The sequence below is a fragment of the Hippoglossus stenolepis genome, chromosome 13 (genome assembly GCF_022539355.2).
Source record: "Hippoglossus stenolepis isolate QCI-W04-F060 chromosome 13, HSTE1.2, whole genome shotgun sequence".
Classification (NCBI taxonomy): Eukaryota; Metazoa; Chordata; class Actinopteri; order Pleuronectiformes; family Pleuronectidae; genus Hippoglossus; species Hippoglossus stenolepis.
The window spans coordinates 10,924,784-10,949,388 of record NC_061495.1 but is presented as its reverse complement, the minus strand read 5'-3'; the positions used below and the strand labels follow the sequence as shown (position 1 = coordinate 10,949,388).

At 42.3% G+C, this 24,605-nt stretch overlaps 2 protein-coding genes across 4 annotated transcripts in view; both read right to left on the bottom strand.

Annotated features, from left to right (window-relative positions):
- Nucleotides 1-529: 529 nt before the first annotated feature.
- On the bottom strand, nt 530-15,829 carry trpm2 (transient receptor potential cation channel, subfamily M, member 2). The gene is made up of 32 exons (XM_047342491.1): nt 15,660-15,829; nt 15,270-15,438; nt 14,992-15,172; nt 13,405-13,571; nt 13,102-13,282; nt 12,932-12,993; nt 12,678-12,866; nt 12,139-12,241; nt 11,254-11,366; nt 9,895-10,272; nt 9,557-9,679; nt 9,339-9,468; nt 9,093-9,238; nt 8,845-8,957; nt 8,400-8,498; nt 8,053-8,275; nt 7,711-7,854; nt 7,522-7,641; nt 6,843-7,014; nt 6,247-6,427; nt 5,950-6,131; nt 5,020-5,152; nt 4,833-4,920; nt 4,575-4,678; nt 4,333-4,465; nt 4,180-4,225; nt 3,777-3,813; nt 3,269-3,355; nt 3,100-3,178; nt 2,911-3,012; nt 2,162-2,278; nt 530-1,873 (listed from the first exon to the last, which is right to left on the bottom strand). The coding sequence occupies exons 1-32, from the start codon at nt 15,827-15,829 to the stop codon at nt 1,757-1,759; spliced, it is 4,389 nt and encodes a 1,462-aa protein (XP_047198447.1). The 3' UTR covers nt 530-1,756.
- Nucleotides 15,830-19,843: 4,014 nt separating this feature from the next.
- The window catches only part of LOC118119715 (protein FAM126B), a 40,328-nt gene continuing 35,566 nt past the window's right edge, over nt 19,844-24,605 (bottom strand). For all 3 annotated transcript variants that reach the window (XM_035173891.2, XM_035173892.2, XM_035173894.2), the window contains one exon: nt 19,844-24,529. In XM_035173891.2, the coding sequence (XP_035029782.1) occupies nt 23,856-24,529 (674 nt within the window). In that variant the 3' untranslated portion in view covers nt 19,844-23,855. The remainder of the gene's footprint in view (nt 24,530-24,605) is intronic.

Here is a 24,605-nt window from a genome sequence, read left to right as displayed (position 1 = left end):
TTCTACTCTCTGACGTTATGGCTAAAAATAGCCCCGGTATATTTTCGATGGAGCTGCGCCGCCGGGGCTTCACTGGGATAATAATAATCATAATAATCATAATAATCATAATCATAATAATACAGATGTTTTACTGTTGATGAGTGTATACAAAGTTTCATCTAAAAACATGAATTCATGAATTTGTGCAAGTAACCATTGAATACTCTTGAGCGGTTTTGACGGACTGTGCCGACGATCTTTGAATTTTCTAGCGCAGGAATAATTTGAACAAGGAGCAAACAGGGGAATGTGGAGGGCGTGGAACCGATACTGCGCCATGTGGCCACCTCAGCCTGAGCCAATCACAGGTGGCAGAGGCTGCTCCGAAACCACGGCAGGGCTGCATGTGTGTCAGGTGCAGAAAACCCCTGTTGAAAAAAAATCCCATACGTGTAACATGTGTAATGAATGAGTTCAAAACACTGAGGTGTCCCAAACAAGCAGAGAGAAGAGGCAGTGGAGACAAATGATAAAGTTGTAGGTTGGTTTTTATTCATCTCAGAGGTCAAGAGTGGTTGATTAGATAAAGGTCACATGTGACATAAAGTGCAACATATACCAGCGCCTGACACAAGAGGAATATTGGGTGCAGTTTGTCAGAAGTGGAGAATAAAGTTCTCAGAGGAACTTGTACTTGAATACATGTGAAAGCCCTGCATTAAAGGTGGAGAAGTAGCAGCTAAATGTATCTAAAATAAAATAACTTCTTCTCAGCTGTATATATGTATAAGTCATATTATTGCAGTATTGTAGTAGTATTGTTTTGTATTTTATTTATAATACATTGTAATCTGCATTTCTGTAACTCACCATCCTGTCAGATAAACACAGTGAAGTAATAAATAAAATATTCCCTCTGGTAAGGAGTTGTAGAAGTACGAAGCACTCGATTACAATGTATTGTAGGGTGATACTTTTTTTTTTTGCAATTTTGACTTCTGCGACTGTTTGACAACTGCAGATCATCTGCTACATCTCTTTAGTTTCTCTTTTTTTACTTCAGTCTTTGAATGCATATTTCCTCCATTTAGAGAACTTCAATGACCGTCCCAGAACCCAAAGCACACTCAACATTATCCCACATTATCAATCAGGTTTGAGGAAGTGGGACAACTACAAAAATGTTGAAAAAAAAAAAATTAAAAGTCAATGCATATTTTTTTGCTTGAATACATCTCAAACATAATCTGATAACAATTAGGAACGTTGTCTAATTCATGACAGATTTATATCCTTAACATTAATCTTGTGTCACTGAACTTGTCGGGCAATTCCAAGGGGCGGGCTCCTGATTGACACTTGCCCAGCACCTTTACTGTGACACCACCATGAGGTCATGTGATTTCAGTCACATGATATCCATGCTAACCTATAGTAAAAGTCTTTTTGACTAGATTTTGTTGGAAGAGGAAATAAACAGACTGTCGCTTAGGTGTCCCTCAATTTCCCAGATTACCTGAATTCAGCCTATACATTCTCATATGTCAGTTCATATCAATGCATTAAGTGAACAACACAGTGTGCAAACTAAACATTCAGTCTAATGTCATATGACATCTGTAAAAAATCATCCACGGCAGCATACATTCATACATTATGGCTTTACAGCATCTTAGCCTCTGTCCGTTCTTTCCTCTGCTGCTTTCACTGCAGCAGAATGAACCTGTAAACCTGTGGATGAGGAGGCACATTGACAGCTACAGCCGAGTGAAGATCAGAACTTGATCTTGTGCAGGCCAGCAACCTGCCGCAGAGAGTCTCTTTGGTTTGAGCCGAGTCTGGTTTTGCTGCTCACCTCCTGCCACTGAGGAAAGCCGTGGCCGCTCACCAACTACGAGGAAGAAGATGATCAAACACAGTAATAAGTGATTATGTATCATTATAGTTCATGAGCGGAATTTTGTACATAATTATCCCCTGAATGCAGAGAAACCAAATATTGCAAGTGTATGTTTGCAGCACATGAAATCTGAGATATCGTGTTCACAAAAATAAAAGGGGAACGTACCAACATTCTTATGGACGGACAACCTGGCAACATATTGCAGGCAGCGGTTGTTGCCAGTGCAGAGGCATAATAATAGCTGCTCTACGCATTTTACAGTAGCGATGTTCTCACCGTGTTATTGATATTTACCATCACCTGGCTGGTTCTGTCCAGGTGAATGTTTAAGACGGTGGTTTCCACCCAGGCGTTATCTGTGTTCCTGCAGTCATCTACATAACCCTCAGACACCTGAAACACAGTAACACAACAGCTGCCACACGTTCATCACTGTCAGCGTCAAGATGTGTGAGGCAGGAGTTGCTCGGTGACATCCCTACTAGGCTTTAGAAAAACAGAGTGAAGCATAATGCACCTATGCCACAGAGGGCTCTTTGGAGGTGGAGGTCTTTACCCCTTCAGAAAACCCCTGAGGCTGAAACTAGTGTGAGGGAGGACAATGGAATGTTGAACCAGTGATGCCTGAAGCCAAAGCTCGCAGAGCCGAGGGTTCGCAAGTGCAAGACAGAATGGGGCAATCACTGAGTGGTAATATAACGTTAGTTAGAAGCATAATGTTCATTTTAGTTGTGAATTGGGGAGCTGTCATATCATCCATCTTTGTATACTTTTACTTTTATTTAATCAACCACTGTCTTTTATTTTTTCATGAAAATGTAACTTTTCCTGTCACCGGCTGCAAATCATACAAGACTGCCCCCTGGTGTCTGGTTTGTCCTTTCTGCTTTGTTTACCCATTCACCTCTTCGAACTTGTTTTATTCATTCACTGCTCCACTTGTTTTTTCATTCGCTTTACTGCTGTCTGTGAACTTGTCTATCTAGTGTTAAATTATAAAAAGACAATGTGTTGAAAAGACCCACCTTTGTTCCCTCTGACACTTTTGCATTTAGTATCTCAAACAGCGTCTTTCCCATGGTTCTCTTGAGCGTCACAGGCAGCAGATCAGCAGATTGGACGGGTCCCTGAGGGTTTAAATGTCTTTAGATTTATTTGAAGATCTACAAAAGTAAGGATAAAAAACCCTGAAGTTAACAAACAGTTGGACTCACCCCAGGAAAAGCCAAGGTTCTTTGGCTCTCGTCCCAGACTGCCAGGTACTCCAAAACAGATCTCTCAATGTCTCGCCAGCTAAAAAAAAAAACTTTCAAAACCATAGCTCATGCCATACAATGCAGTGGCAGACAAACATACATTGCAGGAGCACACGAGCTGACCTACCGTGTAACAATAAGGTCTAGGTTCAGATTTGGACCCAGTTGGCTGAGTGCACCTTGTCCCCTGATGCCAGTCCTCCCTCCTGGGTTTCTGATGACAGAGGAGATACATTTTTCAGACATCGAGACATGTATGATTGCTTTAAGTGTCATTTGATGCTTTATGTCTCTTATGTTATATCATACCTGTAATTATCTATTGCCTCGGATTCCAATCTGTGTCGAGAAGGAAGAGATTAAATATTAGGGATGAGAAGAGAGGAGATATTAATTAGAAAGTGGACTCAGGTTAAGGTCAGAAAGACAAACTTTAATCTGAAGCAGACATTCATTCATTAACTGCTCTAATGTTCAGAAAACACCACACTACTCATACGGCCTATTGCTGCAGCTCCTCTTTTCAGCCTCTGTCTGAAACCCTTAGTTTGAGCTCCTGTATCTTTAAGGCCCTCCTGATGAAGCCAAGTCTGCTCTGATTGGCCGGCTGGCCCACTCTGTTATGATTATTCAGCCGGTACAAGCTCATGTAGGAAACATCGGACTCTGCTCCTGCTTTACGTGGCTTTGTGAGGGGGGGGTGCCAGACTAGCAAGCTAGGCGTGCGTTATGCAAATGTGGCACATAAGAACATTCTGATGATCGCATAGACTCCTGACGAGGCATTTCAGGAGCTTTAGGATCAGTGTTTTCTGTGGGGGAAAGGAGCCTCCTTTACTGCAGAGTTTGCAGACTTAAAAAAAACAACTATATAACACAGCAGAGGAAAGAAAAATTGGAGAAAACATAGGTCTCCTTCAATAAGAAAATATTTGGTTATCTTGATAAAACACTATTGAAAAGGTATCCTCACATCAAGCCATATAGGGACATAACGTCATGAATGAATTAAATCCTACCCATCCACATGGTCCCCACTGTCTTCAGAGGCATAATGAGTTGGGTTGTATGAGCTGAAACTGACCTGTAAAAAGGAGGACACGAAATCAAACCGGATTCAACAAACCCAGACCATCTTTTCGAGCAGAGCTCTGATGATTCTGTGGTAGAGATGCGCTGTGTGAGAATTACCTCCCACGGCACTTTCTCCTCAGGCACAGGGAAGCGCCGGATCTTGCTGTTCGGATAGTGAAACTGACGGGCGTTCACGTGGAACCCGTCCTCGTTCTCTGACACATTTATCAAAGTGTCAGGGGTTTCATCTGTTGTAGTGGATGCTGCAGGGCAGAATCACAATGAGTGCAAACAAAAGGAGATTTAACACAAAATAAAACTGCAAAACAACAATAGTTAAATCGACAATAATGGTGAATGAGGAATTTGGCTCCTGACTCAGTGATTGCGCTTCTTTTGTGGCAGGATTCAGAGATTTCAGATTGTCCATAATCCACTGCAGGGCTCGGTATGACTGGGCAACCTGATGAAACATAACGGAAGTGGGTCAAATACTGACTGATGACTGCTTATATAATGCTAAAGATGACCGATTTTGCCCTCGCTCGCTCTCACAGAATGTGAAATTTTACAGACACAGGTGCAACAGTAGTGATAAGAAAAATTCAGGTCACAACCTGCTCCTCTAGTTGGGCCAGTCTTTTCACCATGGCAGCAGAGCTCGGCTCCTCTTCCCTCTCCAACAGATCTGTTATGGTTGTAACCCTACGGAAGCATTTGTTTGAATATCATTCCCGGTCTATTAGGATGGACAAATGTGAGGACAGAGGATTATTCTGCAGCTACATTCCTGTGGGACTTTACTTTTGGGCTGTGTCCAGGATGCGTCGCTCCATGCTCTGACTCTGCTCCTGCTTTGTGGATATCAGGTATGTGTCTTTCATCAGTGCCTCCCAGGACAACAGGTCCTCGTCCTCTATCTCAGAAAGCTTATTATCTGAAACACAGTGTCACATGCTCAGCGTCACGACCTTAAAAAATTCTGTACATATACAAATAGACACAGAAATGCTAATTAAGATTAACAAAGTTAAACTGGAAAGGGAATATACATCCAATGCGTTAACCCTTTTAAGTTAAGAAAAAGGAACAAATTTATAAAACTGTAATTGTGAGCTTGACTAAAAAGTCTCTGAAAACAATGTCACACTTGTCTGGTGGAGTTGCTCAGTTGTCATGGAGATGGCGTAGCTGTGACCATAGACTGTATATAAAGATGGACGAGATGTGTCCACTTCCTCCCATTGTACAAAAATTAAGACATATTATACTGGATATACAGGTGCTCCCATCTGGAAATTTTTTTTTGATAAGAACAACCTAAAATTGCAGAAACCCTCTTTGTGAAAAATGTGTTTTATTGTGCCTTTTTAGTTTGGTCCATGTACCATCCACTAACATGGAGGCAGTATAGGTTTTTGACCTATACTGCAGCCAGCCACCAGGGGCCAGCCCAGATGATTTGGCTTCACTTTTTGAGAGTCTTGTCGTCCATCTTTATATACAGCCTATGGTTATGACTGAAGCATGGAATTTCAGTCAACTGTTGTATATGTAGAGACTGAAAACAGGACTTTACTGAAATGACTATAATTGGGCTCATGATGAAAACACCACTGTTGTCACAATGTATAAAAGTATTTTTCTACAGATTGATGAAGCTAAAATAAGAATAGAAGTCTGCAGCATAGTATCACAGAGTCAATAGTCTGAAGTTATTAACTCAATACTCACTGAACTCCTTGGGTCTGACGGGCGGCTTGCACAGCACCACGTGTCTGATGAAGAGGTAGAGATGGCCGAGGATGATGAAGGGAGGCGGGGCGGCTGGGCGGCTGTGGTACTCCTTAATGAGCTCATATCTTTGAAACTTCCATATTCTGTCGGTGTTGTCCTGCACTTGCTGGAACGTAAAACTGCAGGACAAAGCAACGGGACACGACACGCAGGAATGCAACAAGACACACACGAACAAGTGAAAAGGGAAAATGTCATCACTAAAATGATGATAGCCGTGTTGAGGGAACTCACTTGAAGATAGCTATGAGCAGGTTGAGCAGGAGTATGTTGGCAAAGAGCAAGTAAATACAAAGCATGATGATGGTGAGCCACTCAGGGAAGGCTGGCGTTTGGTTTTCATTCAACACTGGACACTTGGGCTTCAGGGGATCGGTGCCGTTCATGGTGCAGGAGTCTATTTTAAATGCAGTATCTGCAGAGGGCAAAGAGATTGTTTTCTTTGTGGTAATATCTTAAAAAAACCAACAACCTTCAATGTCAAAAGGAGGAAAGAATGTTTTCCTTGGTGTATGGAAACTACATTTCATCTGTAAAACTGAAATTACTGCCCTGTGGTTGTATTCCTCTGCCAACCAGTGCAGTTTCAGTCTTTACATTTTTTCCCCCAGACTCATATGAGGTCAATGTGACCTTTGACCTTCGACCATCAAATTCTAATCAGGTCATCCGTGAGTCCAAGTGAGCGTTCCCTTGAGTTGTCTTGTGTTCAAAAGAATGAGGCGGATGGACAACCCCAAAACATAATGATTTAATTTACATACAAAGAATAATAAAAACTACAAAATGTTTCAACTACAAAAAAAACATTGTTCTCCATCTTCACTCACTATCAATATTGGAGGGGAAATCTCCAAATATGATGAGGTACGGCTCGTAAACTGCCCCACGGACAATCCAGTCCAGCCGATTGTCATTGTGGATGAGAATGCCTTGTTTGGCCACGCCGTACGCCACCACCCAGATACTCAGCAGGAACATGAAGAAGAACAAGTCCGTCATCTGGAGGACAAACAGACACATCAGTCACAAGCCAGAAGAAGAAATGGACACATCTGGATACTGTGACAAGTGATAAGTGAAGTATGCACAGTGGTGACTTTCATCTGGTGGCTGACTTTTACTGAGGTACGGTCCTTGAGAAAACTATGTGTTTGCTGCTAAAAGTTTCAATAGGTTGCACTGCAGCTCAAATATTGTCATGTATATCATGAAAGGAATAATTGAAACTAGCTGAATGAATATTCCATCTTTGAGGATGGTCAGACTGAAAACCAGAGTGCAACTGCAACACAGAAACACCTTATATTCAACACAAACACTTTATATTCAACACAAACACCTTATATTCAACACAAACACCTTATATTCAACACAAACACCTTATATTCAACACAAACAGCACATCTCATCTGCAGACACCAGACAGAGGCCCAGTGGAGACTATTTTTGTGTCAGATAAAGGTTTTTTGGAGCATATTCCATCAGGTCGCCACGTAACCCCCTCACCATCCTCCTGACTATGATGATTTTGGGTCCCAGAGTTCGGCTGATAGTGAAGATGGCCATGAGGCGGAGGCAGAAGACCACGAAGTCGATGCAGAGGAGGATTTTACCCGCGTAGAACAGCTCGGACGTCAGCCTGAAATAGAAAACATTAGTGATTCACAGATGACCCATGCAGCGCAGTGAGAGCACTTTGTCTGACAGGAAGGAAACTAACCTAAAAGCAAGGCCAAAAATAAACAGGAGGGCGGAGAGGACGTCTAAAATATTCCACAGGTCGTGGATGTACATCTTGGCTTTCTTACGAAACCCAAAACCATCAGGATCATGAAAGAGCTGAGATGAGAGAGGGACAAATTATTTTGTAGAAGATGTAGTAATCAATAAATCCTATATTTCTTAGAATAAGAAAAACTCTGTTGACACAGTAATTAGTTCCAGTGAAAGGGTCAACTCTTATGTGTTGTGTGTGTGTGTGTGTGTGTGTGTGTGTGTGTGTGTGTGTGTGTGTGTGTGCCAGCTGCAGCCTCTCACCTGTCTGATCTCCTCAAGCACCAGAGACATCAGCCAGATGTAGAGCAGCAACTCCCCTACAGAGGGTGTAGCCTGGAAGTCGGTCATGAGCACCACAGCAAACAGGAAGAGGAAGGCGAAGTAAGACACAATATTCCAGTAGAACTTGACCTGTGGGGAGCTGTAGAGACAAACCAGTCTGGACCAGCTGCTCAGAGGCTTCAGGTGCTGCTGGTTGGGGTCACTGTGGACAGAATGGTATTATACAGATTATATTTCATGTTATATATATTTTTTATCATACCCAAGTGGCATTTTTAGCTTTAATCATTGTATTAATAAATTATAATCAACAAATAAGTACTTACAAGGCACGAGAGTTAGTTCTTATTGTACTTCCTGTCACAGTCTCGATTGTCTTGATCTCCTCTTTCTTCTCGTTTTCTCTGTGGATGACTTCATCACGTCTAGAGTGAGAATCATAACATCACTAATAACCGTCACAGATGTGGCGCAAGCAGTAGCACAAATGTGTTCATAGAATCACATATTAATGACATGGCTGTAAACTGAGATAAGATTCACATCGAATCATGTTCATCTTTGATAAATGTGTGATAAATTACAAACATTGAACCATGTATGGTTGGACAAAAAGAACAGCGAGATTACACCAGACATATGGATCTTCTATAATGAATTCTAATGTCATGTTAGTAGGGGGCTGGCAGGGAAAGATCCGGAAAACGTCCAAAGTTCAGTTCATGTCTGACACCAACCATAGAGACATCTTGTGCAAACTTTTACACTGACCTGAAAACCAGAAAGCCAGTGTAGATAAGGGGGAAGAAGACCATGCAGACCATCACCCTCCACACAGGGTTGTCCACTGAAAGCTCACCACACCAGATCTGAGTCAGAAGAGCCTGAAGGAAGACAGACAGGAAGGTGATCAGACGGCATCATGCATATATGCATAAAGTCCCATTCATCGAGATATGAATTCAAAAATCGAAGGCAAAAATAATCAGTTTGAACAAATCTAACGAAGATTGTTGTACCTGGACACCTGACTGAGCTACAAAGCTTTTATCATTAGCCTCCAGTGCCAGCCTCAGACACGTCGTCTTTCCCCAAAATGGTGATGAACGGACCAACAGCTTCTGAGCCCGCTCCTCATCGCTGTTGTGGCAAATGCTAAACACACCTGAGACACACACCCACACACACAATGAAGATAAATGCTAACCTGGTAAAATAACTTTTCCGTACAGTAAAGCCACTCATTATGTCTGCGGTATCATTACCAATGGCATGTTTCTCATAGTGATCGGCGAGCTCTTGCATGGCCTCTGCCTCGTCCGCATCACAAATTTCCTCGGCCATATTCTTCAGGATCTTGCTGGCGGCCAGAGCAGCACAAATGCCGTCTCTGCACTATACAAACAAACACAAACACGGATACAGATACAGAGAAAACCATGACAACTTTAAAACTTTGTCCACATAAGTTTGTTTTCATCACCTGCTCCCAGGAAATTTCAGCCAGCTCCTTATTGTTCTGGACGACAGCCCAGAGGAAAAGGTGTGTGCCTGGGTCCCTCTGTGCTTCAGCCTTGTCCTCGCTGAGTGGACCTCCGGAATCCCACTGATGTTTAGACAGCTCGAGGAAACGTTAAGGAAAGTGTTGCATTAATTGATGAATGGTTGTAGCTATGACTTCAGAACTATTCAGGTAGAATTGTCTTAAATGTCAAACCTTGAGTGGTTCTTAAACTACATTTATTCAATCGCAGTGTTTTTTCTGGTGGCCGGATTGCTTATTTTGAGAAGAGACTATATACGATGGATAAACCTACTCACTGATGTGGATGTTTCCTCAATAGCCATGTTGAAGTGGTATGCCATGTTGGTGGGAGGAGGGTAGAGGGGCTTGGTGAAACTGCCCAGCAGGCGACGCACCTCACTGCACACGTGAGTCATGGAGATTGTTTCAGCTTGCCCGCAGCGCGTTCGACGCCTGATGTTGAACTTTTTTCCCCTAATTCTGCTGGAGCTTTGAACCCGCTTGGCCAGCCTGCGGAGAAAGAAGCAGCCGGGAAGCTGCTTGTAGAGCTCGCACAGCGTTTCCTCGTCCTGCAGGAAATCCCTCAGACTCACGCCGTTCTCCAGGAGCAGACTCACAAACTCCGGCTTGTTGCCAATGAGGGCAGAGAGCATGGCCCAGTGGAGGTCACTGGACTAAAGCGAGATCACAAGGCACAATCAGCATCCCAGTACTCTGTGTGATAAATTATTTTTGAGAAATGTGTTTCATTGAAGGGACTGGTAACTCTTTAATGTCAGGTTCATGTGTGAAGGGAGAAAGAATCATAACTTTTATGATATCATTTATACTATTTTAGGATATTCTCTGCCCCTTGTATTCGAACATTTTTATGATATGAGGTTATTAGCTTAATATTCGGATGATGCTTGACATTTTTTTACAAATAAAACATTTTACTATTTTCTTCGAGTATTCCAAAGAACAAAATTTAGATATAAAAATAAATAAATACAAAATCGATCTATTGTTTTTACTTGTATTCTTAAATCTCCATTTGATATGACAATATTTTCTCCTTTCAACTTAGTCCTCTCTGTTTCACAGCCACAAGTTGAAATCATAGACTTTATATTAAGACGGACGACACGTCTCCACTTTCTCACACTATCCGGAAATAAAGCTAAAATATCCTGGATATGAACTTGTTCATCTGGATCTGCTCAGTAGCGATCGAGGGATGGAGGGATGGAGCCGCGGTAGCGAGATCCCATCAAAACACACGCTCAAAGAACTGTGAGTCAGTGTCAGCTGTCAATCATATTTCACTCCGTTTTCATAGCATCAAATAAACTAAACCAGATTTACTGAAAAATTTGCACTTGAATAAACATCAGTGTGATAAAAACTTCCTAAAAAAAACCATCTATGAGAAAATGTATATTTTGACCCCTTTTTATTTTGTCGATACAATCTGCTAACATGGAGGAGGCAGTATTTATGACCTATACTGCAGGCAGCCACCAGGTGGTGATTGAGACACTTTGGCTTCACTTTTCGGGAACTGTCATGTCGTCCATCTTAATATACAGTCAGTTCATGATGGGATGAGAAGGCTGTATGTGGGCCAGATCAGAGCTGGTGTCGTTGTTATGTTGTGTAATGGACAGACCCACCTTCCACTGGCTCTCTTCAGTGAAAATCTCAGTCTCAGCTATGTCCACTCGGTTCCAGGCAATAGCCAGCTCCAGCTGCCTCCTCCAGCACTGTGACTCACTGGTCCTTGAAGCTGAGCAGAGAATTAAATTGACACCATTTAAGAGGGAGAGTGATAAATCATATTTAGATTTAGAGAACTTAGATTTAGTTGGATTGACTGATGCAGAGCTCAGGTTTTCATAAATGCAACGTAGAAATTTGCTGATACATTTTCCCTCAGTTGACAAATCGATTATTTTACTATCTACACAGTAAAGTGCTACGTGTGCAGCTGTATTGTCCGGGTTGCAAAGCTGTGTTTACACTACTACAAAGATTTACTGAGAACTTTGTGACTACAAAACTATGGATCTACATTAGCAGAGTGAGCAGGACCACTGCCTGGAAATGCATTATAATTACTGCAGTGGAGCTCACTCATGGAAACAATGTACACCAGAGTTCAGCTAGAGTGATGATTCATCATGGTCAAAGCATTAAGTGAGAATCTCGGGTGGAGGGCTCACTTCCTTTTAGTGCATTCAGCTTGTTCTACAGGGGTTGAATAATAAAACATTTCAACTCACAAAGCAGAATGTGTTTTACACATACTCATTTCTATAATTGATCATTTGTAGCAACTGTAACTAAAAGAAATTGTCAAGTAAAATATATCAGAAAAAATATCTCTGCTGGTTTTCAAACATGCCGCATTTGATACCTCAGTCCATTCATCTACTTATCAGAGAAGCAACATTATTGTTACATTACATTATTGTTATATTGATGCTTTTAATACTGTGTTGTGCAACTTCACTTAGTCCAGTCAGCTACTAAATATTTTGTGGAAACCAGGTTCCTACCTTTGAGTAGTGCTTGAAGAATAGCAACATCCATATCCCCGTGGCTATCCTCGCTTACTCTGAACACGGTCAGCAGGTGAGGCAACTGGATGATGTCCTGAATCTGTAACAGACAACGAACCGGGTGTGGGCAGCAAGGCAATCAAACGTTCTGACAAGTAATCATTATATTTGCATAGCTCTTTTCAACATTGCTAATTCAGTGAATGGGAGTAACAAGATGGCTTTTATCCTCATGTGTTGTAAGTTACGTAAAGCAGAATGTCGTCAGCCTAAAAATGAAGATTATCATATTTGCCAGTGATGTGTCCAAGAGGAAGTTAGATGAACAGTAGAGGATGAAGTGATCCACCATCCTCCACACTATGGTCCACTGCATCAAATCAAGTACAGCACTGAGGTCCAGTAAAGCCCCCTGGGGACCCTCTGGAGCATAGTTTCTGGGCTATGATGAGATCTAATCCAGTTTTAAATAAAACTACTGAAATAAACAGCAGTAATTCATCTCTAATTGGTAAGGTGTTGATCGGATCACGTACCATTTTGGTCCATGTTATGACCTGTGTTTCCTCCTCTTGGCCAAAGAATTTCTTCATCAACTGGCGGACAAGGGCAATAGTAACCCGCTTCATTGGCAGTCCTGCGACTTGGGCAATCAAATCTGCTATTCTCCCAGAGCCCTCCAAGACCACACAAGGTGTACCATTTATCACGGCATTATAGATGGTCTGAAAGGAGACGCAAATTCAGACAAGACAGACAACAACAAGGAGGCTTGAAACTGATGACTCACATTCAGAGTGCCTGGTCCTCCATCCAAAACCAGACACACCACAGGGATGGTCACACCGCTCACTATGGGTTGGATAACAAAAAAATCAATATTAAAAGCAGGGAACAGATTTGAGATGCTATCTGTAGTGGCTTGCTGTATTTGTAGACAATGCATCAGTTGCTTTTAACCTTTATTTCCGAGAAGCTTCCCGGAGATGCACCTCTCCAGACGACTACGCAGTTCAATCTCCACACCGTAGCGTCCGTTGGTCCCATCATCCACCAGCAGGAAGTGGGTGTGGTTGTTATCGAGGCAGGACAGCCGGCCCTGGCCATTGATGTCCATCAAATAATGGGCTGGGTAACAACCCTGCAGTGAAGTTGGTGGCATAAGAGGAATGAAATGATATCACAAGAAGAATCTATTCTATAAAAACGACGTATCAACGCAACACGAGAAAGAAAAGCCATGTGTAAATGTGTTTTCCACACCTCTGAATTCACCAAAGCGTCTCTGTTGTGAATCACTCCCCATGTTGCGACTCCGATAGCTACGATCTGACCCTGCGAGGAGGAGCTGCTCAGGGCGTGGTCCCTCACCGCCTGCCCCACGTGCTTCATCACACCTGCATGGGTACCACCGGTGATGATCCAGGCACCTGTGAGCAACACAACATCTTCAAATTCAGAGAAACAATGTGATGAAGAATAGGTTCACGTTTACACACGGGACAGTGGAATGGGGCTGCGGTGACTTCCTGAGTTTCCAGTCTTTGTGCTACTCAACATTCAAGAGATCCAAGATAAACTCTTCATGGGCTCTTCACCCATGCTGCAGCCATAAAGATACAAATAAACACGTACACAGGCACAAATCCCCGTTATACAACAAACATCATCGCAATTACCCTAAAGATGTGTTGATGCATAACATGGTACTTTACAGTGCGTACCTGACCATATTGCAAATACATGTACATATTCATATACAAGGGTTCGAATAAATACAGTCAGCAAAATAAATGAGTAACAACAAGTGAGCAAATGAGATATCATCCTCCAGTGCCAAATCTGGCTTTATCTACCACTATTTAAAAGCTTTATAAATACAGGGATAACTGAATTTTTAAATCTATTTAACCTCCTACCAGAGGGCAGCAGCTCATACTCTGAATATTAGCTGTGTCATTGACAATCGTATCGGCTCGTCTTACAGTAGCCTGTTCATCAATAGTCTGCAGAGGTATGTGCTCTTTAACGCTGTGTCAAATGTGTTGAATATGGTTCAGGTCATGGTTCTTCCACATCATACTGGTAAAACTATTACTTCAGGTACAACTTGTATGCATTAGGCTACTGTCATGTTGAAACCAAACTGGAAGCTCACTGTCTCCCTCTATTGTCTAAAATATCGTTCAACCCTGCAGCTTTAAGATTTCATTTAATTGGAGGGGACGTCGCTCAAACCAGACAAAACAACAAAAAACCTCCACCAACAAAATCACACCAGGTTCTGTTCGACTCCAAGTAAACATTCGTGCCAAACTTGAAAATAAATAAATGAATAAAATAAATGAAAAAAAATCCCTCAAGACGTTCCTGAGATATCATGCTTGCAATAATGGGAAGGACAGACAAACAACTCAGTGAAGTGCGTACAGTTTTTTTTCTTAGACAAACAACAGACAAACAACCGAAAACAAAGTGCCTCCAACCTCAAGTGTGTGGTCCATGTATTTTATAATGTTTACTACTGCACAGCTAATCTTCACACTGTTTTCACATCTAGTATAAAAATACTTTACTTTACTACAGTGTGGTTCGAGGATTTTCTAAATCAGGGGACAATCAAATGGTTTGCCTGGGCCCGTGCCCCCCTGGCCCTGCCCCAGATCCGCCCCTGCTTTACTGCACAGTAAACCAACAGGAAATGACCTGATTTACAAATGTCAATCAAACAATGACTTATTAAAAATACTGAATATTTTCCCAATGATTTTATACTTAATTTGTTACTGCATATCATCATTGTTACACTTGGACAGCTCACACACGCGTTTCTCTCTCTGGCTGACTGACCTGTCGTCTGGGCCACTTTGATCAGACCTCTGTGGAACATGTTCTTGAGACGAGCCTTCAGATAGAAGTTCTTGGCTCCTCCGGTCACTGAGATCAGCAGGTTGGGAGGAGAAAGCTTCCACTGCTCTGTCAGTAAGTGGTACAGGTCTTCGGGGCTGGTGTCTGCGGACACTCGCACATACTGAGAATGGACACAGGTGGAAAGAAAAGGAGGGATGAAGACACATTTACAGGCACTTCACTCATGTTGCCGTAGTGTAGAGAAAGGATTGGGTCACCTTTCCTGTCTTTGGGCCTGAACCACCAAAGCTGATGTCTCCGTAAGCATCAGTGGGGACTTCACGAACGTGTCTGTGTTTGTCCCACGACTCCCCAGTGAAGTCCTCTGGCTTGATGGCTTCTTCCACATGATCGTTTTTTGAGTAACCACACTTACACACATCCTCTCTAGTGGGTCACAGAGGACAAAGGGGCATAACATGAGCACATACCTGGCAGTGTTGATATGTCATTCCTCAGCAGACAGTGTGATAAGAGTAGCAGCTGCTGGAGAGAACTAATACATTCATTCATGTAGCTTTTCTTTAGTATTTCCGTGTCATTGTGCACTGGCAACATCAACAAGGTCATTTCACCAAACCAACACAGTACAAAGCAGCTCTGCCTACCTGACACCTTTTTCAAAGAGGCGACATTCCGTCTTGCAGATGTTTTCCCTGATCCAGGAGCCGAATGCACAGCGCTGGAAAGAAGGGGAGAGAGAGAGATGCTTAGAGGGTCTGGCTACGCTGATTGCCAGAGCGTGAACCAGCTCCGATTCCACCTCAGCTTCTCCCATCACAACATGGGAGGGCCACGCTGCACAGATCTGCCCCACGCAGGCCGACAGCCCGGCAGCATGAGAGGAGAGAGGAGCCTTCTGCAGCCGGGGCTGTGGGTGCTGGCTCAGCACTGCATCAGTGATGTCAGTGCTGAGCCACACCAGAGCAAAATCTGACCGAACCTCCTCCTCATCGGACAGAACGTTGCCCGACGCCAGTTCTGGATCAATAAATTACTGCATTACTGAGAGTGGATTAATAACATGACACAGCTAAAATACTGCAGTTTCTTTCTGTTAAAAGATGAAACACTTGCAGTTTATAATATTGATAAAAGTTATTTGTTGTACTTAAGGGATATAATTCATGTTTTTCACAAAGATACAGTATACTCACTCAAGTAGTGTATCTAAGTACAGTTTTGGGGTGCTCTTGATTTTATGATTTATACCAATACTGTTTTACCCTCTTTGTCCCGAGCTGCACTTCAGCCTGAATATTATTAACTTGAATTCAATTATTATTTGAATGGCTCAACTTTCTCTCACATTATTTCAACATTTCAGTCTTGTTTGTTCTGTTTTTATATTCACAGACATCTATTTTGTAATTACATCCATCTTTTAGGTGTCATTCTGCTTTTGACAAGAAACCTTTCTTGAATTGTAGGCAGACAGCATTGAGTCTATCACTGTATGTATCTTCAGATATCAATACATCTTCTTTCCTTGACCTCATGAAAGTTTCGTTAGGAAAGGAGGAATATTTTTTAACTTTTGACCTCTGCCACCTGATTAGCTTCCTGTCCCTGCTTTCCCCACCTGGTAAACCCCTTTATACAGTCTCCCCTTTCTACAGTTTAGTGCCAGATTGTCTTGTTACCCTCATGTCCTTCAAGTGTTTCTCCTAGCATTGCTAACCCATTCACGACTTGTATTCATGTTTTTGGACTGTGGATTTTAGTCTGTTTCTTATTGCCTCATCTGAACTGAACCCTTTGTCTGGTCTTCTGATTCTTCTCCGCATCTTGATTCCAATGGTTTCAATATGAGTAAACGTATCAGACTCTTCTTCTGCTTTCTTAATGGAAAATGAGATACGGGTCATTTATTTCCCACAAAATGCTTTTATTTTACTCCCCACAGGCACTTAGAATAAAAACCTTAATCTTTGAACTGGATTTATTGAATCTTTGGTTCATCCATTGCTGTACAGTCACGTTTACTAGTGAATAAATGTCCCTTCTCACCATGGTAATTGTTTAGTAATGATCCCTGATCATGAGGAGAAATATAACAGGCGAACACTCACCCTTTTAAAGCAAGAAACCACTTGATTTACTCCGACTTTGCTCTGCTGCAGCTGCTTGATAAATCCCTCTGGTTGGACCTGGTTCTCAGATTTCGGCAGCATTTCTGAAGACGTCACAAACAAAAGGTCTAAGGTTTGACTATAAGACTATAAGTTGCAAGCTTCTGCTCTGAACGAACACTGGAGGTAGAGGCAGACAGTCACTCCTCATCTATAAAACCTTCTGAGTGATGGTGCTTCAGTATTCTGACGTATGCTTTTATCTCCCCGACATGTGATCTGTTGTTCATTATTGCTTCTTCCTCCACCGAGGCTCCTTGAGCAGCAAGCAAGCAGCTCTCATCTCCAGCACATTGATCCACCGATTCAGCCACCACGTTCTACAGTGGCAACAAATGCTTCGTGATGACTCAGCTGGACAGTACAATGAAGACATTTTGAGAATTAAGTCGTAATTGAGATTACAATTAAAATAATGTCAAAACATGGGGAGTATTAGGGCCACATTTTGTGAATTCTAAAATAATGTAATATTCCGAGGACAATGTTGTAATATTCTGAGACTAATGTGACTAAACTGAAACAAGGCCAAATAGACACAGTTTCTTGCACAATCCTTTCAAAGTCTGGATACTTCTGAAAATATGGTGCTGATGAGCCAAAAGATTAATTATTTTATTATTTGTGATACCTAAACTAAAGCATAACTAAACAAGTAATCCACATTCCTCAATTCAACGCAGGCGATAGAATAATCAGATTTTCCTGTAAAACCACCTCATTATCGTAATTATTACGACTTTATTATTTTAATGTAATTACTTGTATTGTGCGTAAAGTTAATTATTGTAACATTTCAACTTTATTATTGCAATATTATGACTTTATACTCATAATATAACTTTTTTTGAAAATCTCATCAAATGATTCCCCCCCCCCCTTTAAGTGGCTCTAATGTGTTCTGTCATAAGACAGAGCAGCTGTCATCCAGTCAGTTTCCACCTGACCACCAAAAAAAAGATTGAGATATCTATATATAAATATTTAAGCTCAACACACCCAAGAAGGTGAGTCAGCAAAACACACTTTAAATAATTTCAGAAGACAAGGAAGCTCAGTCATTTTTAAGTCATCAGTGAAAAAATATGTCTACAACAGCTATGGTAAGTTTAGTTATAGATAACTTTACCCTTTTTACTGTCTTCAGACGCTCCTCTCACTCGGACGAACGACAGCAGAAGCATGAAGGGGTTTCTGGCGTCTGGCTTGAGCAACACACACTTTCAGTGGTGTGGTGTGTGTTTCATGTCATTTTCCAGGCATTACAACAGTTTGTCAAACAACACTTGTTGCCAGGTGACACCTTCAGAGTATTGTAGTAAGGGGATCTAGTTACTGAATGGAGCGCTGGTTGGTTTCCAGGTGTTAAAACCGTGTCTGTGTTGAAAACTCATGAAGACAGAATGACCAGGAGAGCCTGAATAAAGTTAGGATAATTACAGCTTATTTATTTTTTATTATTCACCACGTGTGGCTGCAGAGGGCGCTGTTTCTCAGTAAAAGTTACATAGTGTTGCTTTGACCTGTTGATAAAGTCTATCTGATCCTTCAGTTTTTGAGCAGGCTACTAGAATTCTTCCCTCTCATGTGGTATAAACCACCACAGTTGCCAATGAAGACATTGAATTACACATCAGACCTTCATGAATTGTTCTTGTGTAATCTGAATTCCCAGTTGTTCTGACGTCCCACCACCAGATGTCAGCACCTCACCAATAATCACAGCTGGTCACATGCTTGAACTCAGCTGTCAGAGTTTTTCTGCAGGAGAGATGTGGCTCTGTGTAGGAGATGTTCAGTTGAACCTTTTGCACAAACATTACAATTAACTTGCATATTACTGATCAAATAGCTTTATCAAAACACAAAGGTGTCACCTATAAATCACCGACTGGAGTCCAAAACCCCAAAATATTTTGTTTAGTACTAAACAATAGAAATAAATCATATTTAAACAAGATTAAACAAAATTGAGAAATGTGTCAATCAAATGCAAACTCTTTATTTCTGTTTATTAAATCTAATAGCTTTATCTCTTACTGTAATTATAACCTCACTAAGTGTATCATATATTACCATATTATTAGCAGCTATGATCTTTTTGAGACTAAACTAAGATTAAAACCAGAACTCCCTCTGTGTGGTTGTATGCTGCCACCAACCACTGCAGTTTCAGTTTATATCAGTTCATTTCCAGACTCATGAGGTCGCTGTGACTTATCACCCAAATCTTATCAGTTCATTTCTGAGTCTAAGTGAACATTTGCGCCAAAATTGAAAAGCTTCTCTCAAGGCATTCTTAAAATAACGCGTTCACAAGGGAAAAGGGTTTTTTGTGAAGTGAGTGACTTAAACTTTAACGTCAAAATTCTTCTTCTTTGACTCCAAGTGAGCATTTGTACAAAATTGGAAGACGTTCCAAGTGTTCACAAGAATAAAAGTGTCAGAGACGTACCAACATATGTACATATGGACGGACAACCTGAAAACATGGCTCCGGCCACTGGTTGTCACTGGTGCAGAAGCATAAATATGGAAAGCTTATATGTACTGTGGATATTGGTTTATATGATAGTAATAGACTGTGAGCTGCATCATGGTGATGAGTGAGAATGAGCAACATCGTATTGAATGACACACAAAGCAGAGAGACACTTGGATCCCTTACGGCACAATATTTATTCAACAATATACAGATTAATTTCTCCCTACATATCAGACTGATCCTCGGTTGTTTTTTTAAATTTACCTTGCTCTCACCTTTGTACATTCGATATTTACAAGATTTAAAATAAGTCTTTCTCTCCATTTATACAACAGCAGTGGTACAGTGTTATCACATCTTACAGCAGCTTCCCTCGAAGCATCAATATTAGATTCATCACCGATCATCTGTTTACATTTCATACACTGGCCGACGTCTTTGAGCCACAGAGGAGCAAACTGACATGAGGGCTCAACATGAATCAGAAGTCCACATGTGGCTTTCTCTCGTATTTTACCCACATGAGAGGTGCTTACTCTGTGGCACCACAACAGGGTGTACAAACGGAACTGTTGAATGAGGATGCTGTTGAGGACTCGCACCTTAAATATCAGCTTAAAAGCATCAGCCCCATCCCACCCGACAAGGATTAATGAGAGCCCATATACCGAGAACCGAAAACAAAAGGAAAAAAAGGGGAAAAAATGTTGCATAGAATCAATTCTGACTTCAAGAACAGAAATTTTGGTGCTGCCATTTTTAAATGTGGCATTTTGATAATCTCCTGAGACCTTCCAGACCACGGAACTTTTTTTTTTGGTTTTGAAATGAAAAAATAAAAATAGATAGCTGTACCCTTAGACTAACAAAAATAGCATTGTGTTGGATGTGACATCACATAGAAGTACTACTTTAAAGAGACTTAAACCCTGCATTTAGTGTATACACATTTGCACATCTATATATATATATATATCATTTATAACTATCTTGAGGAGAGAGGTGGATGGATTAAAGTGCATTATACTGTATGAAAACCAAGCCCACAGTTATCACATGCAGGACAGGAAATGAACGTTGTCCACCAGCAGCAACAGCTGACACGGTACGAAGTTAACGAAATATTTCCACAACCTTGAAGAGATTTTCTGTTTTTTAAATGTTAGTGGACCATGTGAGGATTTCTGAGCTGATAATTCTGCCAAAAATAAATGGAAGATAAAATAATCAGCCACAGCCAATCAGACGTGTGCTAGCCGGCGTTCATTTCCCGCCCTGATCACATGCAAATAACACCAGACACTGAGGGATTACTCTAAGTCAACATACAGTACCAACATGGCTGCTGGTAAATCTCGGTCAGGGGCACTCATATATTAATGACATGAACACGTCACCAGTTTTAAAAACAGCAAAAAGGTGCCACTCAACTCACAGCAAAATACAGCAAATGGTAACACGGCTCGCTGGGAGCCACACAGCACAGAGGATGACGGCAGACAGACCAGGTGAGAGCGTGAACTGCACTCTTCTTCTTCTTCCGCAGTCCAGTCCAGCAGGAGGAGGAAGAGGAGGAGCGCCGTGAGGCCAAAGAGCCAGCAATCGTAGGCTGTTTGGCCTGAAATGTTTAAGGTGGAAGCGCACAAAGGAGCAGTGGCCGTGTGACGGCTTTTCAGCACAGCAGGAGCGCGAGTGTGTGACAGTTTCACTGCAGACTGAACTGACTTTTATATACATTAATCATTCACCCTCGTTTTCAACGAGCACGTAAGCAAGACTTGGGGAAATGCAATACAACAGCTGACGGCTACAGTACACAGACGCTTACTATACTGCTTTTTAACGTGAACAGCAATGCTTAGTAATGATTGTGAAAGTACAGTGTGTCGCACACACGAGTGACGAGTGAAAAGATGGTTCATGGCAAAAAAGGTGAAGCCGCATCTAAGGGCACGTTGAGCCACACGTCCAAACATCCCTTTTTTTGTGCCTTAAATTTAAAATAAGACAAGTAAACAGAAAAAAAGGCATTTTTAACTTAAGACACCCAAGCGAAAAAAGATTAAGAGGATGTGTGTTGGCACATCTGGCAGAAGACGAGACTTGGGTTTGACTTGTTGGCCGTAAATCACGCATCTAAAAAAACAGCAGTGCTTTGCAGGGAAATAAACATGCAGACAAGCACGCCATGTTTTAAAATCACTCAGTCTGGGCAGGGAGCACTACAGAAGGCTAGCTAGCACTGTGCACAGATGCAGGCATTTATCAGCAGAGAAGATCCAACTCCATGCACGTGAGGAGAACAAAATTGCACTTTGAAAATCATTACATAAATAAAAAGATAAGCAGGACATTTCTCTTGGTAAATTATCAGGTTAACCCCCAGTGTGGTTGTTTGATATATGACAGAGAATATGAAAACCTGAAGACAGAGGTTGTGTTCTCGTTTTGCAGCGCGAGTTTGTGCACAATGTGATTGAACTGAAATGTGTGGACCAGAAATTCAGTCAGAACAGATTCTTCAGTGTCGTTACAGCTGCAGTGTGAAACCATATTGGTCCCTCGCTATACTGGTCGAGCGCTCCGGTTTCAAACCTAATGGGGTCTTTAATCCTGCATCTGATTGGGAGACAGGTGTCTGAGTGGCAGGTGAACACACAATGAGGTAGAACAAAATGTTTCATGAGCATCCAATCAGAGCACAACAAGACCACCGTCATGGTTACTGCTGATGCACAGTGACGAGTACGAGCCTCCAGCGGCAAATTCAACGGATCAGAGACAATGCCACGCACAAGCCTCGACACCAACAAGTGCTTTCAGATTGCAATGGTTTAAACCAGAAAAAACAATCCCAATATAAAATACAGTCATTGCCTTTAGCTTCAGACACAAACCTGCACCTTCTCAATGTTTTTATCCAGTTCCTACTCAAGTTTCGGGTTTTATATCAAATCACAAGAGGAATTCTTTCCTTCTGTAGCTGCACAGTAGTGATTTGCCTGGTTAAAAGTCTGGGGCAAGACAAACCCTTATCACATTCCAGTTTGGTTGAACAACAATCTTAAAAGTTTTATAGATCAAATCAGATCATTATTATTATAATAATTTTCACAATAAAATTAAAGTCATGGGCTGAGAATCATTTGGATCCGACAAAATCTGACTTCAGCAAAGTGAACGAAAACAAAATCTATCTTCTTTGGATTGTAATTAACTAAATATTTAAAGATTTATTTTTCTCCGTAAAACCATTTCCACCAAACAGCAATTAAGAAGGAAGATAATCAGCAAGAACGATTGCACGTGAGCCCGGGAATGACAGGGAAGGAATGAAGAGAACTCTTCTCCACATGAGCGACGATAAGTGTTATTGCTGATTCATGAACTCAAGAAAAATCTGAAATGTCATACTTCCCCTTCAGCTAGCGTGGCATCCTTACGACTTTTCTCTCCACAAAGAGAGCAGTGACTCTTTAATGCTCCACTGTGGTTACAGAAGTGGGCTGTTATGATTTTACTACTTTTCTTGTTGCATTCTCAGTAACTGCAGGCCAATTTTTATTTAATGGATGATGAAAGGGTTTGTTCCCAAACACACACACACACACACGTTAACGCACAGGTAGACAGGAGTTGTAGTAGTCAGGCTGTAATGGTGTGTTCACACCGAATGCGGATCATTTGTGTTTATTCAAGTTAATCGAAAAACTGGGGAAGCCAGCGCTGTTGTGTGTGGGTCCACAAGCCCACCCGGAACAGCACACAGCTCAGGGACTGTCACCGGCTCCTACAGGAGCTTGGTCTGGATGACTGTGGTTTCCAAGGCCACCTGGGGCTGATTAGTGAAGGGCCTGATCACTCTCTAGCTCGGGTCGGTCCCAGGGCCGAGTCCGCGGAGTTTCATTCTCAGCGCTGATTGGATGATGCAACATCGCACTACGCGAATTTGATGCCCGAGTTAAAATATTTCAACTCGATTCACTTTGTATGAAATTACGCCATGTTCGGTGTGAACAAGCCTTTATGGTTAGGTTGTGTGTGTGTGTGTGTGTGTGTGTGTGTGTGTGTGTGTGTGTGTGTGTGTGTGTGTGTGTGTGTGTGTGTGTGTGTGTGTGTGTGTGTGTGTGTGTGTGTGTGTGTGTGTGTGTGTGTGTGTGTGTGTGTATTATGCCCTGCCCTGCATGTTAGACCTGTGATATGATCTGCATGTTGAAGCTGGGGGAGCGGGACTGCTTGGTGAGGGGAGCTCCAGGAGACAGGAGGTCCTGGGCATCCTCTGGCCTGATCAGGTGCTCCTCCTGCAGGCTAATGGTGGAGTGGCGGTGGGAGCTGCCTGCCGGACGCTCCCCTTCCTTGTCTGAGCCTCCCAGTGCCTCCTCTCTCTCGTCCTTGCCTCCGTTCAGGTTGAAATTCATGCAGTCAAAAGACTTACTGGAGGAGGTGCTTCCAGTCCGCACCAGCGTGGGCCCGACAGGGAAGCTCAGGTTCTTCTTAATGGGGCTCAGCTGGATGGCATCCAAGGTGATACTGGCTGGAGGCGACTGCTGCCTCTGGTGATGCCTCCTCACAGCTGCCTGGTGATCAGTAGACAATTCGGCCTGTTTTTCCGCTGCTCTCTCTCGATCCCTCTCCCTTTCCCTCTCCCTTTCCCTCTCCCTCTCCTTGTCCCGTGACAGCCGGGCTGTGATGGCTTTCTTGATGCTGCTGCTGCTGCTGTTCAGGCTGCCGCCCCGCGGCCCCACGCTGCCGCTCGCCTTGATGCCGCTGGGCTGGCTGCTGTTGGAAGCCCCGGAGGAGAAACCCTCGTCTGGGTCGTTGACGTTGAAGGAATCCTCCCCACCGCTCATGCCATCAGCATCTGAACATGAACATACACGAACATACAGAGGAAGAAAGGATGATAGATAAACGGAGAAGTGGGTGAAGCAGACAAC